The sequence below is a fragment of the Dicentrarchus labrax genome, unplaced genomic scaffold, assembly GCF_905237075.1.
Source record: "Dicentrarchus labrax unplaced genomic scaffold, dlabrax2021, whole genome shotgun sequence".
Taxonomy (NCBI): domain Eukaryota; kingdom Metazoa; phylum Chordata; class Actinopteri; family Moronidae; genus Dicentrarchus; species Dicentrarchus labrax.
In genome coordinates, this window is record NW_026136718.1 from 9,040,535 (window position 1) to 9,059,244 (window position 18,710).

At 41.9% G+C, this 18,710-nt stretch overlaps 1 protein-coding gene across 2 annotated transcripts; it reads right to left on the reverse strand.

Moving 5' to 3' along the window:
• Window positions 1-432: 432 nt before the first annotated feature.
• ivns1abpa (influenza virus NS1A binding protein a) lies at window positions 433-14,451 on the reverse strand. Of its 2 annotated transcripts, none has more exons than XM_051376018.1 (15): window positions 14,256-14,451; window positions 8,959-9,255; window positions 8,615-8,748; window positions 7,934-8,103; window positions 7,749-7,824; window positions 7,460-7,633; window positions 6,005-6,130; window positions 4,385-4,495; window positions 3,663-3,804; window positions 3,230-3,454; window positions 2,884-3,005; window positions 2,605-2,731; window positions 2,344-2,475; window positions 1,853-2,026; window positions 433-1,728 (listed from the first exon to the last, which is right to left on the reverse strand). In XM_051376018.1, the coding sequence occupies exons 3-15, from the start codon at window positions 8,723-8,725 to the stop codon at window positions 1,466-1,468; spliced, it is 1,953 nt and encodes a 650-aa protein (XP_051231978.1). In that variant the 5' UTR covers window positions 8,726-8,748; window positions 8,959-9,255; window positions 14,256-14,451; the 3' UTR covers window positions 433-1,465. The 2 variants fall into 2 exon arrangements, with proteins under 2 accessions (XP_051231978.1, XP_051231979.1); XM_051376019.1 differs by lacking the exon at window positions 14,256-14,451 and adding an exon at window positions 9,715-9,845.
• Between the last annotated feature and the right edge of the window lie 4,259 nt (window positions 14,452-18,710).

An 18,710-nucleotide genomic window follows, 5' to 3' on the forward strand; every position in this document is an offset into this window, starting at 1 on the left:
TGGTCCTCTTTCAACACTCCCACCAGAGTGACTGTCGTCGTCGCTTCCTGCTGAGGTCTGTTAGACAGCTTAGTATAATCTCCCCTAAAAGACACTTAGAGGAACAGAAAAAAACCTGGCTTAGTGTGGTAGTCCCTGAGGAAATGGGTGGCAATGAAAGCTTAGACAGCAGTGGCCAGGACAGTAATTACTCAGCGGGAGGAGCAGGACGAGGGGGAGATGGCAGTAAAGTCTAATTTAGGGTCAGCAAATCAGCTGTTGGGAATTATATTTGGGGCTTCCAGCACCTGGTTCAGCTGCTGATCTTTGACTTTAACAGGCTGAGGCTTATAAAACAATCATAAGCAGACATCTCATCAATACTTAAACAGTGTAAAGCGTTACTGCCCAACTTCAGTGACACACATTGAGAAAGTAGGCTGAAGACAAAAATCCGATTTAAATGATTTATTAATTAAGAAATGTTACAAATGTGATAATTTTCTCGCTCTAACATTCCTTCCAGAAGAATCTGCCAATGCCTGACACTTTAAAACACACAAGAAAAAAAAAAGAAAAAAAAGGATCTTCAGTAAACTGCATCTCTACATACATCAATTAGTTAAATCACGATAACAAAAGTTTGGTTAGCAGAAGCATGGTTGTGCGTGTGTGGTGTGCACAAAAAGATTAACTAAAACTGGCACTGGTTAGATTCATTGACTTAAGCTGTCTGCTACTACTTTTATTTTATCGGTAAATCAGCAGTGTATAAAAAATATAAAAAAGGCCATCATTTAAGATTCAAAAAGCAATCCAGCTTGTTTAAAATGACACAAAAAGCCATGACAGGTGTTTATTAACTCGCACTCTGAGTAAGGCTTCAAACCGCTGACCTTTAAATATGTGAGCAAAATTACATTTCCACAACAGAAATATTCTTAAATAAATTTGAACTTTCAAGTCAATTGTCACCACTCTATACTGCCACCTTCCAAGTGACAAATAATTGCGAGCCCATCTGAAAACCCTCAATGAAAGTGACAAACTTCTCAACTCTAAGAGAAAAAGAAAAGCACTAAGTGTATTAGATGTTGGCATATGACAAAAATTGAGGAAGAAATAAAATATATACAGCACGAAAAACATTGTATGCAATATGCAAAGGCGTCATGTTGCTTTGGGCAACAACCCTTCCACCCCCATCCCAACCGCGCCACATATAAGCCAGTCTTCACTGAAGACCCCTCATCCCGACGACCCCCACCCCCCACCCACACATATCCGCTCATACACGCGCACACACACATACACACACACATACACACATGCATACATACATACACACAACGTCACGAAACACGATTACGTCACTAAGCCTGTTAGTTTGGAAAAAGGTGAAGCACTGTGAAACTCCCCCAACCCCTTCCCTCTCTCTCTCTCTCTCCCCCCTCCCTCCCTTCACACCTCCCCGGCTTCCCCCTCTTCAGTCGGAGAGGGGAGTCAGGGCCTTGGTGCAGTCGTTCCACTCGTCCGTCTCAGGGTTGTACACCTCCATCGTGTTGAGGAACTCGTTGCCATCGAAGCCGCCCACAGCGTAGATGGTTTCGCCCAGCATGGCCACGCCCGCATTGCTGCGGGAAGATGTCATGCTACCCAGCATCCTCCACTCATTGCGGGCGGGGTCGTACACCTCCACACAGCGGAGCGCATGGGAGCCGTCGAAACCGCCAACGACAAACAGTTTGCCTGGACGGAGTGAGAGACATTAATATCGACGTAATGTCACAAAAACGTAATCATCCAAATTTGAACAGCTTGACAAACAGTCTCTGGTTCTACCATTCTCAACCATTTATGGTCATGGGCTCACCTGCATGGACAGCAACGCCGGCCCCCCTGCGAGCCACATTCATGGGGGCTATCAAGGTCCAGGTGTTGTTCTCAGGGTTGTAGCGTTCCACAGTGTTCAGGCAGTTCCAGGACTCCGCCCCTCCAATCACGTACATGAAGCCATCCAACTCACACACTGCTGCCTGGTGCCTCCCTGAAAACAAATTTGCTTAATGAATACGACTTTCTAATTTCCCCCCACAGTCGTTATCCTACGTTTGGTCTCATTCTTTAACATAATGTATTCTCTGCTCCAACTCCAAATTTCCCCAGAGGGAATAATTAAAACGTCACACTAAAGACAGACATTTGTTATCCCTCTGAGAAAGATTATCCAGCTTAATGCTTGAGGTTAGAATCAGTTTCATCAGAAGTTAAAGATAATATATCCTTGAGGTTAGATCATGTTGTATGTTTTTATCAAGGTAAATCAAATAATCTGGGTGTATATGGGACTGTGTGGGCACGTACTGATGTTGAGGTTGGCACAGTTAGACCAGGTTTTTGTCACAGGGTCAAAAGCATCACAGTTCTTAAGGCCCTTCTGCCCGCAGGGGTCGGATCCTCCCACAACGTAGAGTTTGTTGTTCAGTGAGCAGACACCTTCAAACAGAAAGGACAGGAATCAACTACATAAGCAAACTAGTCTGACGTCACTTTATGGAAGCGTTTCCTGGACAGAAATCATTCAGTTCAACCATCTGTTAATAAATCCTTGCGGGAGAGACCAACCTGCATTGCAGCGGTTTGTCCTCAGTTCTGGCACTTGAGCCCATTCATCAGCTTGTGGATCGTACCTCTCCCCGCAGCTCAGCTCATCAGAATGTCCATTTGAACCTCCAATCACATACAGCTGACCCTGTGAGGTGTAAATGGACAAGTCATGAGATTTGCATAAAACAACTGAAACGTGTTTAAGCACTAGATAGGTGCACTGATAGGCCAATATTTAAAATGTCCCTTTATTCTAGAGTCAATAGATCGGGGATAAAGATGAATAGTAATCTGTACCATGAGCACAGCCATCTGGAATCGAGCCCTTGGAGTCCGCATGGGAGCGATGAAGGTCCAGCGGTCCTCTTTGGGGTCGTAACACTCCACAGTCCTCAGACACTCCTCTCTGTTGTAGCCTCCTGCAGGAACATGAAGATTTATCAAGCTTACTGTGGCCCCACCAAGTTTGGTGTAGGCATTAAAGCAACTTTGCCTACACTAAGAAACTGAGCTCCTCAAGCTCTGTCTGTCTCTGAAAATTAAGCCAGTAGCATGGAGCTTCCCATGTATCCCACCTCCTTGTAGCTCCAATTATATACACCTTACACATTATTTTTATTTTCTACCCCTGCGTAGTGCTTACCTGCTGCGATGAGTCTCCCACTCAGGCCTGCGGTGCCCAGGCCAGAGCGAGCATAATGCATGGGTGAGAGCGGTTGCTCTTCCAGTTCCTCGGGCTGGGCCTCGAAGCTGAGGCTTTTCATCAGGCAGGGGGTGGCAGAGGGGGAGGTCTGAGGGCTGCTGCGACCGTGCAAGAAGATCACACACAACACACTGTCCAGCACAGCCAGACACAGGTAGGTGTTGTCTAGGGGTAAGATCGGAGATTGTTAGAGCCACTTGTGGGAAAAACATTTTGAGATTAAGCTCAGAGTTTTAAATCTGAATTTAGATGCTATGTCCTTCTAAGTTGTTTATCTTTGAAGTCAGCATCTATTAGACTTGTGCTCAAAATATATTTTAAAGATATTTCAGATTGTCCTGTAACAAATCACATGTAATTCATAGACACTTACTTGTGGTCTTCTCAGAGGCGATGTACTTCCACTCTCTCCTGGCGGTCTGTTTGGGGGCATTTGCTGCTTGGTTGGAGGGCGACAGGCTTCCTGAGGAGCTGCAGCTCATCTGTCTCTGGGTGCTCTCCCGTACGGGTTTCTTCTGCAAGAGCACAGTGCAGCTACAGAAGCCAAGCTTGCACCACAGGCCCACCAGTGGCCACCACCAACTAAATCATACCCCAAACTAGTCATCCAGCTGGTCTAATGTAGACATACATAATGAACCTGCATTAATCTTGTCCAAATATGTATTGTAATCTCACGCCATCTGAAGCCAACAACACACCACTGCAAACTACAGTCTCAGACCACACTAAAATCAGGTCTAACAGCACACAGTTCAGTCACAACTCAAAAAGAGGGTAAAAGCTGAGACAGCCATCACTGCATGTGCTCCACTGGTTAAGTTAGCTTAAAAATCTAAATATGGTTTTAATATATACTCAACAGCATAGCCAGGAAGGCATCATAGCTCATTTATGGCTAATCTACTGTCATTAGTCTGTATATTGCGGCTAAATTGTGGTATTAAATGAGCCATATCTACTTCTAGCCAGGCACAGGCTGTGTAGTATTTTTATGCATGGCCAGGCACAAGCTGTAAAATAAAGCTACACACTGCCAAGCAAAATGTGGTAGAGACTTCATTACAGTGAAGCCAGGCACAAGCTGTTGAGTACCTGCACAAACTGAAGGTGGTCCTCCTCGCCACCAAACACCTCACTGTGCCCCTCAATCACCAGCCCTCCATCCACCAGCTTATGGTCAGGTGAGTAGTACAGCGTTTGCACCTGAAAGACAAACAGGAACAACACACCCATGTGGCTGTCTCCATGGCAACACACTGAGAACCCCAGCAAAAGGGGGAGAGGAGGGAGGGAGGAGGAGGAGGAAGAAGGGGCAGTGCTGTGAAGAGGAAGAGGGGGAAGGGATAAAGGCCTGGATCTTCAGTCGCTTGGATGGAAAGCTTCCTTTAAAAAGACACACACGCTGCTGTGCCACTGCATAGAGTGGGTTAAGTGCTTGAGCTCAAGAAGGTATCGACAGTAGCTCTCCTTAATTTGCATCTAAAGAAAGAGGGAGCTGGTGAAGAATGAGAGGCTACATCTGGAAAGATCTTCTGTGAAGAATGAAGAGGAGGAGAAGGAGGAGGGGCTGCATGTGGCGCTCTTTCCACCTCTGCTGCTTGGAAACCGGTCCTCTAGATGAAGGAGTTGGTCATTGTGATGGCAGCCACAATAGGCAGTCAAATCCAGATGACTACAGGCAAGTAGTTTTAAGAACTATTAAGCTAATCTTTACCCAATGATAGGTTAAATTAAAGAAAAAAGAAAAGAAAAATGAAATGTTCTGTGGGTAATGAATATGTGTTGAAGTCACTTAGTTGCCCATTCGAAGGACATATTTTAGAAAGACTAATTTTATTAAAAATGTGAGAAGTTTAGTTAATGAAAATCAATATTTGTGCTGAGCCAATCACTATGCTTATGTGCAAAGCGGTTTTCTGTCCAATGCCTAATTTGAGTGGTTCTTGAATGTGCCAGTGGCTTGTTTGTATGGGCATATATTGTTATGTGCTGTAAAGGGGCATTCAATTAAATGTATTTATTGCAAAAGGTTTGCAATGTGTTCTGGTAAATGCATCTGTATATGTGGCATGGACAGATGGGAGCACAGTGTTGCTTGGCTGCAAAGAGAGGCTGCTGAGAGGCAGTAGTGCTCCTCTCCTCCCTCTCTTTTCTCTGACTCATTACCCTGGTGGCTCAGTCCTGGCTCCTCAGTCTGGTCTCCTGCTGCTGCTAATAAACCTACGGGAGAGATAAATCAACGGGGAGGAGTGCCTGTTAGTGCTGGAGCAACAAACGCGCACCTGTTCAGATAGTAAAGTGGCAGTGAGACAGTAGAATCAAGGGTCAAACCTGTGAGAACCTGTGTTTCTGTGTTTCAGAGGAGAAGAGCACTGTAATACTCAGATGGGGTTGTATGTAAAACCAACCACATACCCAAAAGTGAACAGTAGAAACAAAAAACAAGAGCAAACAGCAGCTCTTTTCGGCTCACCTCTAATTTGTAGTTTGGTTCAGGGGTACAGAGTTTCTTACTGCAAAAACCTCAACAAACCAGAGGGGAAAAAAAACAACAATCCTGACATAGCAGCATGACAGTGGCATGCCATTTCTATTTCAGCCCCCTTAATGACTTCTTAACGTCAAAAACAGGAGGAGTCAGAGGGAGGGGAAGGGGCAGGGTAAGAATTGAAGATCAGCCTGAGAGTTGGGACTGCACACCCCGGTACTGACCTCCTCCATAAGTCGTTCCAGTTGGTCTCCATTCTCCCAAAGGCTACGCTGCACCCAGTTGAGCACTTTCGAGTAGAGCTTGCCATTGCTGGGCAGGGTCAGGTTGTCTTCTAGCATTACTTCTAACTGTAAACACACAATGAAATAAAATAGTAAGAATAAAGTGACTTCTTAACTGAAGAAATTAATACCACATCCTTCACTGGAAAAATTTATTTTACTGGCTGATTATTAATTTACCTGAGAATCAGGTGATTCATTACTTGTATAACTGCTTTATTTTGCCATAGTGACGAGAGGATAGTATCATATTAAGTTACTTGGGAGCCTCTCACACCACTGATTAAATTAGTAAGCCTCTGGTGCAACATTTAAAACTTTTGGATTAATTACTGGGTGAAAAGTATTTTAAGTGTTCCAACTAAATATTTTATAGGTTCGTGTTGGTTTTCTGAAGTCATGTCTGGTCTTTAAGCAAATTCTTAAAAAACCTTTGTTGACTCAAACAGGCCAGCAGCAATTAGCTAATGGAGCAAACAGCTGCCAGTCATCAATATTTTGGATAATGATCAATATGGGTCAGGTTTGTGGTTCGCTTCAGGAAAATATTACAACTGGGGCTGCAACAAACCCAAGGATTTACCAACAGATCATTTTTAATTACACGTTTTCATTTAACATCTAAATTGATAACAAGCTCCTGAATCCAAAACTGTTTGTCTAGCAGTAAAAAACAAAACTCAATATATCAAATTTACATGACACGGAACTGGGAAAAATAGCAAATCCTCACATTTGAGATTACAAATTTTGTATTTAATACTTAAAGTATTTAATTGTCAAATAAATAGTTACTTGTTCATTTTCCGACCAATCAACTAATCATTTCAGCAGTACTCCCAGCTAATGTACCATCCTAAATCGGTGTAAACCATAATGCAAGCTAAACAGTATGCATGATTATATTATTTCAACCCAACAACTTCATTTAATTTATCTGATCTGCACAACTTACCCCTTAAAGTACCTAGTGCAGTCCTCATATTGAACAAAGACCTACACACTGTAACCCACCTACGCTAGGCTTTACTATTGCATATGTTGTAAGTCCCTTGCCCTAAATACACACTCAGCAGGATTTAACAGTAGGGAAATCTATAAAGGAGGCACACCTTCATACTGTAAGCATTGTTAATCTCATGTCAAAGTCAGACGAGTAAAAATACAAAGCTATATATATATATATATATATATATATATATATATATATATATATATATATATTTATTTTTTATTTTATTTTTTTTTTTTTTGTGTGTAGTTCTGGCATGTTCCTACAATTTAGCATGGGTCCAAAAACATCTAACTTGGGTTTTCTTGTGATTTCATGATAATTATGATCAGACAATACTTGTACAGAACTCTTATGGCATATGTGCAAATTTAAGCTAGTACCTTGAGACGGGGAAGTTTGAGGAAGTCCTCTTGTTCAGACACTTCCAGTAGATGGTCCTGGATAAAGGCGTCCACCTTGGCCAAAACTCTGGCATCTCCCATAGAGCTGGCAAAGTTACGAAAAGAGATGGCGTTCTGGGAATCCATTTTAGACAGCAGGTAGTCGCCACAAATCTGAGAAGTAAGTGTGATATGTTAAAATCAAGTTATTTGTAACAATAATCATGTGTGACCAAAATTGCGGCATTAGAGGCAAGTGTGATTAAAACGCAGATGAATAAAAACATACCTGTTTAACTCGTTCCATCTTGAATCTTTTGGCTGCAGAGTAAACTTCCTTGACCAGTTCCTTGTCTGCCTTTAGCCTGTGTTACACACAAGACAAAAAAAAAAAGAGGTTATCAATCATTTCCAAAAGGTGTGAGTTTTGCTGTAATATGATCAGAGGCAAAAAGATCAAAAGGTGCTACTAACTGGGCAGTATAGGCGTAGTTGAGCAAGATCTCTACAGCCTCTGGGTCCAAGTCCTCAAAAGTGACATGTGAGACACCATGAGGCTCATTGTCACTATTAAAGATCTCAAACAAGTAGGGACTGCAGCAAGCCAGAACAGCACGGTGAGCCATTAGCTCATGACCACACACCTGGAGAAATGAGAGAAGGAGAAAGAAGACAAACAATGAGGATGTGTAGCAGTTTGTTTAAAGGAAACCTAATTTAAAATATTTTTGACTTGACTGAACATTTGAATGGTTTAAAAGGAACACGATCAATAGTTAAACATCACAGGCATTAGATTCCCTTGTGCCTCAATGGTAATGTGTAAATCTCAGTTCCTAAATGGTGGGAACCGGTTTTCTAACTTGAAATATGAGCGCAACGGAAACGTAACAGGAAATATTAAAGTAAATACTCAAATCTTTTTCTAGTTTCCATGTTTGGAATGACTCACAAGTTGAACAAAATAGATATCATCCATCACTCAGACCCAGTGAACTATGTCCACCTCAAACTGTATTGTATTCTCAACAAACATGTTATGTCATTTCATCCCCTATGGTACACCTCTTAGGTTTCACAGAATGACTCAGTTGCTTCTCTGAAAGAAAGCAATGACCCACGTGTGAGAGTGTTGTGTGTTTGCATTAAGCGTACCTGCAGTCTGACATCGCAGAACTGACCACTCTTTCTCAGAGCGTTCATTTTGGCCACGGTGGAATCCAGGAAACTTTCATCCTCAAAGATCAAATAACCGTTTGGAATCATCTTGGTAAATTTTGATGGTATGCCTGCAAAGGAAAGGCACAAAAGAAATACATTTTGGTCCAGTAAAAACAATATTACCCAGCATGCTTGTTTTCTGCACCCTGTCCAACATACCTTCACCTGTGCAACATTATAATAGATGGCTTTATTAATTGATGACCAGAGAGAGGATTAGATGCCTGTAATGTTAATTGTGCATTAGAATCTGGTCTATGCATTAGTTATGGCCTTACCTAATAGAGAATAATGCAAATCCAGGGAAGCACTACTGCTGAGAGTAGAACAGGAACCGAAGATAGGCAATAGGCAAAGCAGACTGAGATCACAGTGGAACCCAAGTCTTCTTCACCCGAGGAGAGGGATGGGAAGATGTTAGAAGAAATGCCAGTTGACTAAACGGGCGTGAGCAGAAGGGAGAGGGGGAGCAGCCGCACGGACAAACTATCAGGCTTGAAGCGACTGTAATCAAGTCCTCGGGATCCCGTTGGCTATAGAGTTGTACGTATTCTGTGTTGGTCATACATTATAACCTAGAAGAAAAGGAGAAAAGGGGAAAAAAAGTGACATGAGTTTTTGGTTTTTTTTTTTAAGGAAAGAAAGGTCATTTTCAAATTGAAGTGCCTGTTCTTGGCACCCATGCAATGCTAGGCACGAGTCAGTACCACGTGGTAAATCAAGGCAGACAGGATAGCAATTGAGAACACTGCCCTCCCTCTTCCATTCTTTCAGTGTCCTTTTCACCAGCCATTTTCCAAACATGCAGCAGAGCAGCGTTTCCCTATTCACCACAAGCATACAGTAATCGAGAATAAAAATTCAGAATACATTGGTCACTCCATCCTCATTGAATTCAGGTAGAAAACTGGAATTCAGCATTTTATCCCAATATTTTGTAAACCAAAAAAGGCGTTCAAGGTTAGTAGCTAAGCCCATGCCGTTGACCCTCCTCCCTTACAACACCCTCCATTTAGAGCTTTAAATATCCACACCTGCTGCCATGTTCCAGATCAAGCAAGACCGTTTAATCCATCTATTGCCTTGAGCTCCGTCTCCACTCTCTCTGAAGCATGGCCACTCCAACTCTATCTTATGTGACAGGCCCCTCTGGTTGGCTCCTCCCTATAGGAACCCTTTCATTCAAGCACTGACCTATAAGGTAAGGGCAGGAGGGAACAGCTTGTGACAGCGTTTCCACAGCCAGTCACTTGGTGAGATTCAGTGATGGTCTGTTTTTTACGCAACTACATGGCTGCACTATGAATCCTGGTTGGCCATCATGGGTACTCCATATGGCAGATAACCCTGGCCCACAAGACCCACCCACCCACCCACCCACACTGGCATGTCATATCCAATAGAGATCATCCCATTTCTCTCCATTTCAAGATATTTTTATGCCGTTATTAAAGAGTTTTGAATAATCAAGCAGTCCAAACTGAGCCAAAACAAAAACGCACCGATCTCAAATGAACCAATAAGATTTCACAACAAAAAAAATAACACAACTGACGCATTTCTATGTCGAACCACCTCACCACTATGCCATCTGCAGTCTGGAGCTCAGTAAAATAAATTACACCGCAATTCCAACAGTTTTATCACCATCCCATATGGGGAGAGAGGACAAGACAGACCACAGCAGCTGCCCCATAGTCTGAAATTGTATCCACCCTCCATGTGACAAGGCTTTCCTGGGTAGTCTCTGAGTGTTCTGTTTCCAACTCACATGCGATTCTAGCTCATTAAAAAAAAAGCTGTGATTTACTCAATTGCCACGCCATAATGTGCTTGTGACTCCAGCTGCTGTCAGTGGCACATTTTCCCGTCGCAAAATGTGAATAATAATTTGTTAGTAAAATCCTCTAGTTTGTGTACAGAATTTGCAAAACGAGTACCAATCAACGATGAAGCCTAAAAGCCCTGTAACAGATAAAAGCAGGCTTCTGCTCCTCAAACATGTGACTCTAGGAGGCATCTGACCTCCTCGTCAGGCACACAGCAAAAACACAAAGACTTAATATTAAAATTAGCCTTGCAGGAGGTTTATCTAGAACAATTTTAGGTCTGGTTACACTGGGCACAATGCACAGGTAGACTTCAGGTTACAGACAATGTAAAACAGAGCAAACAGACAAAAAGTATGCCCTTTGTATGCTGCTGAAATAATAACAGTCTCCTCAAGTCAGATGTGGAGAGAGGTATATAAGGAAATTCTTGCAAACCCAAGGTCTTGTGTAAGAGGCAGTGGAATAATATTCTTGTCAGTGCACTTTGAATTCAGCAAGCTATTTAAATAAAACTGCCCTTAGCTATGCTAAATAAAAGCAACATATGTATAAAAAGGTGCCAAACAGCCGGTTGAACAAGTACGCTAAATAAAAATGTAGGTGCCAAAAGCTAAACTTACATGTTACACTTCCTGATTAAAGAAACTATGCAACGTTCTGACTTACACCAGTCATCTATCCAATATTTAAAACCCCCAACAAAGCACAAAAACATGAGTGTACTTAGCCAGATCAACAACAAAATACTCAAATCCAGTGACCTACTAAACTCAAAAGCACACTGCGCAGTGTGAATTCAATGATCATCTGTATCAGAAGGGGAAAAAGCGGGAATTATATTGATATCGGATTACTGAGCCTCTCATTTAACCATTTTTTCTTTGACCCTTTTGACAACAGTACAGTACAATGCAAAGAGAAAATAAAAGGACAGAACGCACAAGGAGAAGATGATAGCTAAGTCAATCTGAAGCGGGAGAAGGAATAAAAGGCACTATGAAAAATTAATTGCTTTCCAAGTACCATTTGACAGCAGTCACCGTTGGCTCAGTGTTGTTCGAGAGTGCTCTAACTAGAAAGATGCTAATCGTGTTCGGTTTGAAAGTTAAACAATAACACACTCTGAACACTATGACAGGCCGTGCTACCCTTCTGTTATGGGTTTGGGAAAGATGTGTGAAAGGCGGATGTGTAAAACTATCCTGCCATGACTACTGGGAAGTGTGCCAGAGATATTTTATGGGTAAACACACATCAAGCATGATGGCACATGCAAGAATATAGCCTCTCTGTATTACACCGAGCAGCATTTATAGCGAGGCTGGCATAGAAAGCTATAATTTACCCCGTCTGTGTGTGGATGGAGAAAACACTGACCCAGTTTTGAGCCGTTACACAACATCTGGCAGAAGACTCCTTGTGAAGGCTCAAAAGCTCAACTCCTCCACATGGTTTGGTCCACCATACTCGCCTGTTGCCTGCCTTGTTCCCTTCTCATTTTTCTCACTTAATCCAACAGTCAACCACGGACCACACCCTCAGCTTTCTAGATAATCATTTAGTACAGAATTGCCATCTTAATCACAGCAGTAATTAAATAAAAATCTTCTGTACACTGATAAGACAATCTTACCCCATTACCAGTGTTACTCTGGGACCCAGCAAATGCCAATTCAGGAATGATGTCTGGCTACATGAAAACTGCTGTGTTACGCTATGCATTCAATTGTTGTCTTCTAGGGAAGATTCATGTCCAAAAAACTAGAGTGAGCATGGGGAAATAACAGCGTCGACGAGATAAGGTCAGTGACCACGCAAACAGGAATTTATGTACAGACAAAAAAATGCCAGGCAGACTTGGTGAGCTGTAAATGTGGATATATGGGCAAACGCTTGAACAACAGGGGTACAAAGGAATGAGAACAAAGACACAAAAGAGAAAGAGTGAGATTGTTCACAACTTTGTCACAGAGGGGTAGCTCTGAATGCTTTTCCTTTCTCCATTTTTCCATCTGATTAGTCAGGCGCAAGAGTGCAGGTCTGACACTGAACAATCAATGCTTGTTAGACAGCCATCCAGTGGTGAAGAGAGGTACTGCTGGATATTTCACCAACTTTTACTGGGTGGAAATTTACCACTTCTATTTAACACATCATGAACAAGGGAATCTTAAAAAGGGTGTGAAAATATAAAATGAAGGAGGCAATAAACATTGTATTGGTTGTGCATCAATAAATATTTTTTAAAAAAAAGGTCACACATTTGATCAAAGCAGTATCCAAATTGAGATACTATAATACCTCAAATGCCAGCACAGACTCTACATAGCAATGACAAGGAGAGAAAATGTCAAATGTGTTGTGAGAAATTCCCAAACTAAAGGCAACTCATTTCGATACCTCTCAAGGAAGCGAGAATATGTCTGAGCATGGCCAGTCAGACAGTAAGGATGTCTCATGAATCATCTATTGAACAGATGATGCTCTTAAAAACACACTGCTAAATATTTGTTTCCCCTTTTTCATAAAACCATTCATCTACAGTATGCAATTTCGTTATTTGCCACGTGGTTACCGGATTAAAAGCACAGTAGGTCACATACTACCAAAGGAATAAGGCAACCTGCCGCCGGGAGACTCTACATACTATAAAGCCCTTTAGGAAATCCGACACGTTAAGAATCGGCCTGGCAATTAGCTTTTACCAGAAAATCGATACAGTAAAAACCAATAACGTCGACAGCAACAGTGACGCGTGAAGAGTATGTCGAGGCTGATCACAGTCTGACACAATATGGCACAATATGGAGGGCGAGTAAAGGACAGGATGTACCCATGCTACGATACCCACCCTGCCATCCCCCACTGGGCAAGCCTCACAGTTGCCCACCCTGTATCTCATGTTGGTCTATTCCCTGCACAGCAATGCCTCCTCCTCCTCCTCCTCCTCTTCCTCTATTGTAGTGTATGTACCAAGGCCATGATGTCTGGCGATGTGCCTGAAGTCATACAGCTAAATCTGAACATGCATGCCGCCACCAGAAACTGGGTCAGGAACGAGAGCCCCCCCCCCACAACCCACCCCCAAGAATCTGATTAACTCGTCTTTTATTTAAAATATATATAATATATATATATATATATATATATATATATATCGGATTACAAAAAGCAGACAATGCATATAATATATCTGAAAAAGAGAGACCACCACCCAGCTGTAGCCGAGCAGCTCGCAACCTGAACAGAGATGAGAGAGAGAGGAAGCTCAGTGCATGGTTAGCTGCTGTCTCCTAACCAGACAACCTGCTGCTCAGCGAGGATGGGGCGCCATGAGACCACCACCACCACCGGGGCTTAACACAGGTCGTCGTTTCGGTCCCGTGTTCAACGCGAGAACTTCAGCTTCACACATTTTGCGCTCGCTGGCACTGTGAGCTAAAAAAATAAAAAAATAAAAAATGCCCGCGTCATTAGTCAACGATAACGCTTAGCTGTGCGCGGACGGAGGTAATCCACCGAGTCCCCCAGCAAACACTTCCCCCCCCACACACACACACACACACACACACACACACACACACACACACAGTTCACCCTCAGCGGAAGGTAGCCGACATTTTAACAGCTAAGCTCGCTACCTGGCCAAAAAAAAAAAAAAAAAAAACGTCAAAACGCCACTAAAGTTCCTCTGTGATTTTTATTTTCTAATTTTTTTTTTTGAAAGAGAAAAAACATCTTACCTGAGGCGTTTGACAGCAAACGATATTAGACATATTTAATGCGAATTCAGAGTTGGTTCGTTCGTGTTGGAGAGAAGACGCAACGCGGCGAGGAGGCAACACGTCTTGCTGGTTTTGGTGGTCAGATGGTTTCCTCTCTGCACGAGCAAGCACGTCCGCCCTCTGTCTAGTCTGCGCGAGCTCTGACAGAATGGCCGGGTGGTGACGGGAAAGCTGCGCGCGCTCCCGCCACGCCACGCCTCCTCCTCCTCTTCCTCCTCCTCCTCCTCCTCCTCCTCTGAGGGTGATGAAATCCAGCAGTGTAGTACAGCAGCGGTTCACAACCTTTTTACTTTAAGAGACTTTCCCCTTTTTTCTATCATTAATCAGTTTTTATCATTCATATTATATTTAAAACTGTACGATTAACACAAATAGTGAACTCAGTTACTTATTCTTTAACATTGTGTAAGTAGAACAATTGTAACAAACTATCAATAAAAGTATTTCTGATTCTGTGTAAAATGAGTGAGATTATTTCCTGTGTACATTTCTCTGTCTCTTGGCCATTGTTCTATTAGAGACTTAACAGTTTACATTTACTATTCTTAACAGTAGTGAACCAAATGCCGAGATATAGGCCTACTATGTATATTTTTGTATAAGTGTATAATGTATACGTTTTCCTACACGCCTTTAAAATCAAGAAGGCCCCTGGCGACCCCTAGTTTGGGTCCCGACCCCCAGATTTTAATGTTGTAGCTGGTAAAGATGGAGTTGATTTTACCTTCTTTATACACTGTTGGGTAACTTAAACTATAACAATGCATGATATTTTATGAGATTATGAGATTTTATTAACTGTAGCTGTCAAATAATTAAATACCTAAGCAGAGGTATAAAGAAGTAATGTAGTAAAGTTCTTCAAAATTGTATCGTACTTGTGTGTACTTTGTAACATTGCATGACAGTACATCATCTATAAACCATTTGTTTTGTAAAAATAAAATAAAAATCTTTCTTTATTTAAGAAATTAATTATTTGGTGTCTTTTCCTTCAACTAGTAATGGAAAAAGTTAGAAAATCTAGGGACTTTTGAAGTAGTAAAGTTTGCAACAGTGGTAAATATTCCATTACAAATAAATAGTTGCTGCATTCAAATGTGTCCTTAAACAAGAAGTCTATTGGTAGTAAAATGTATAAACAGTGTGTATGCAAAGTAGACTATAGTTTGGTCAGAACTCCCGAGACTCTAACGTCGCATGTGTTTAACTGAAGAAGGAAATATAGAAGAAAAGAATAAAGTTCAGGCAGGAAATGAAATTAATAAGGGAATGAGGATCCACAGAAGGATGGAAAGAAGATGAAGATAGATGATATCAGCAATACTTTATGACATTGAGAAGATGTACTAGTAATGAATATCCAGCTTTGCCCTCAAGAGTGAGGTCAGTGAGCAGGTGAGCTACAAAACAGCGCCTCTGTCTGCCTTGCAGGACACTTCAGCAGGGTGGATGCCTGCTGAGTTAAATCCAAATCCACTTGGTGCTGGTTCTAACCTGGGCACTAACTTGAATGCGTTCAATTTATGCTGCCACTGTGCCAGATTTACTTGCCCCTTGTCATATTCTCATCTGCATGTGCCTGTGAGTCATTACAGCTCACCGGAACGAGCACCGCTCCATAAGTCGTTTGATGTCCATTAATAAGGAACATCCAGGCTAAACCCTCACTACTACTGCACAGACGTCATCCAGAGGAAGAAGAACTCATTCACCTGCCTTGAATGAACCGAGCTTAGTACTACCTCAGTACGTCAGTAATTAGATTAGAGGATATAAAGAGTCGCTTCAGTACCAGTGTGTCAGCCAGCCTTTGTAGCTGCATGAGGAGTGTATGTGTGCATGTGCTTGTCTGCATTTGCAAGTTGTTTGTGAAAGACCTGGCACCAAATATAACTCAGTCACAGAAAGCACAAGAGCATTTAGCCACAGCCTTAAAAGCACACTGACCATTGTGTTGAAAACCACAGTGATAACAGCCAAAGCCAAGGGGTCCAGTCAACACAGATTAGGGTTTATCAGCGCAAAGTAATCTCTTCATAACAGCCCTTGTGCTGGTATTGTTACCATGACACGCTGTGCTTCCATCCATGTGGGGGTGACATTCCTGACAAGGTGAAAGAAGTCATTGCTGGCTCATAGGCAAGAAAATAAATGGCTGGTTTCCAAGGGATGGTCACCTGCATCATATTTCACCTCTCTCCCTTTTGCAGCTGTGTCTATGTGTGACTGGATTGCAGAGGAACAGCCGCTGTACAGACAGGCCAGGAAACCAACCAGCTTTAAGGTCACCAAGGATGTTTTCAACAAAACACGCATGCCCGCATTATGCACCTTCTTATCAACATTTAAATATAAAATCCTATATACTAATGGCTTGAATTCATGAATTACAGAGTGCAAACCTCAAATCAGCACAGCTTTCTTTGTCTGAAGGTGTCTTCATTAATCATTGTAAGTTTTGTGTCTGCAAAAGCTCCTTTGGGAAGTCTGACTTCAGCATTATCTTGACTGTCTGCAAAGGTGAATGACCCCTGGCAAGCAGTCAGACCAACTCTTCAGCACAGTCAGGAGCCTCAGACAGAGAAGTGGTGATTATAGCTGATGGAGAGCGGCCAACCGGTCCAGTCTGACTTATTAGTTTCTTCAAAGGTGTTTTTAGGAATTGGATGGAACAGTGGGGGAAGCAACTGGAGAAATTGACAAATTAAATTGGTATTCAGAGTGACGTTGCACTAGACCTTTAGTGTGATTCATTCTACATGCAGATAAAGAAAGCAGACACAATTGTAGATAAATACAACATCTGAGAAGTTTACAATGTTAAATTCTTTTGTGACTGTGGTAGAGAGGCGTGGATTCAACTCTGCAGTCATTCCTTAAATGGTAGTTTGTGGTATTGCTATAATTGCTATATTTTAGGTCTGCATGGTATCCTGCTTCTTTTCTTTTCATATGAGTGGACAAAAAAAACAACACCTTAAAATATAATGTTCAAAATTAATTGAACATCATAAATGTATTATTTATTTGTTTGTTTGTTTTGTTCTGTAGATTTGTTTACTGTGGATAGTGTGTTTCTTTGTTGAGTGTATGGTGTTGCCTGCAGGTGCAGTGATGTGAACATGAATTTCCCCCTTGGAGGACAATAAACTGAATTGATTGAATTGACTGATTGATTGATTAAACATCACAAAAAAAGATAGTATTTGTATCAGATTGTATCTTAAACACAGAATTCAAAAAACTTACAGAAGGACTGCAGAGAAGTTAGAGAAGGTTGTCAACAGAAGAAAAGTTTGAAAGGTATTGGCATAACTAGCAGAACCAACGTACTATTTCTAAATGGCACTTTTAATTAAAAAAAACATCAGGCATTTAGTTGCAACCCCTGTCGTGACTACATTAAAAATTCACCATCTGTCCTTAAACACACACACACACACACACACACACACTAGTATACTGCAACAGAGCTGCCAAAGCCACCAAAAAACTGTCGAAAGCACAAACTAACAAAAGATGAAGATCGTTAACATCACATCTGTTTCTACTATTACTTTCTAGAACCATTAAATGCTCTGAAACGTGCATTTCCCTTTTCAGAAAGTCTTGGAAGCAACAACTGGGAACAACATGGCTCGCACACCAGTGTCTTATGGTCAGCTTTTCTCCTCCACAAGTCAGCATGGCTCTGTTTTGTCACAGGTGGAACATCTGCAATGAAGAGCTTAGCCTTGCTGATGTTTTTTATCCCTGACTTGTTATTACTGAATATTGAATCAGCTACAAAAACCTGCGTGGGTGTGTGCGTCGCTTCCCTCTAATTCCAACACAAAGGAAGCAGCCTTCGTTTTGCTGAGTCATCTTGTAAACTCTGGCGCCCCCTTCATTCTTTCATTCTACAGAGTTTTGTTCAGTGAGGCTGAATAAATGTGTTCTGACAAGGACACTATGAATATTTTAGGGATCTGGGCCTAGCAGTGACACGTGGCTGCTTTCTGCTGTGTGGGGATGGAGTCAAGGCAGGAGGTTTAAGTCTTGTGAAGGATTCAGAGTGACACTGCAGGGTTTAAATCTTGCCTGTGTACTTCTCATTCCAGTGATGGCCTTAAGAAGTTGTTTACTGATTTCTTATTTAGTAGCATGTGACACAGTGAAGCTTGTTCTTTTAAGTCTGCATTAATTTAATTCATTTTGCAGAATATTGAATTAATTTAATGATATCTTCCCACTGCTATATATGCAGTAGTTTAAAACTGTAACCTTCCTACCTCTCACTCTGGTGCACTGAAAAATTAGAACAGTTCCACGTGAGTGTGTAGTTACATAGTCCTCTGATAAGGTACTGATAAACTGGGAAACTCATCAAGTCAACCTTCTGACAGACCAATGCCAAAAGAGAGGCAGTGG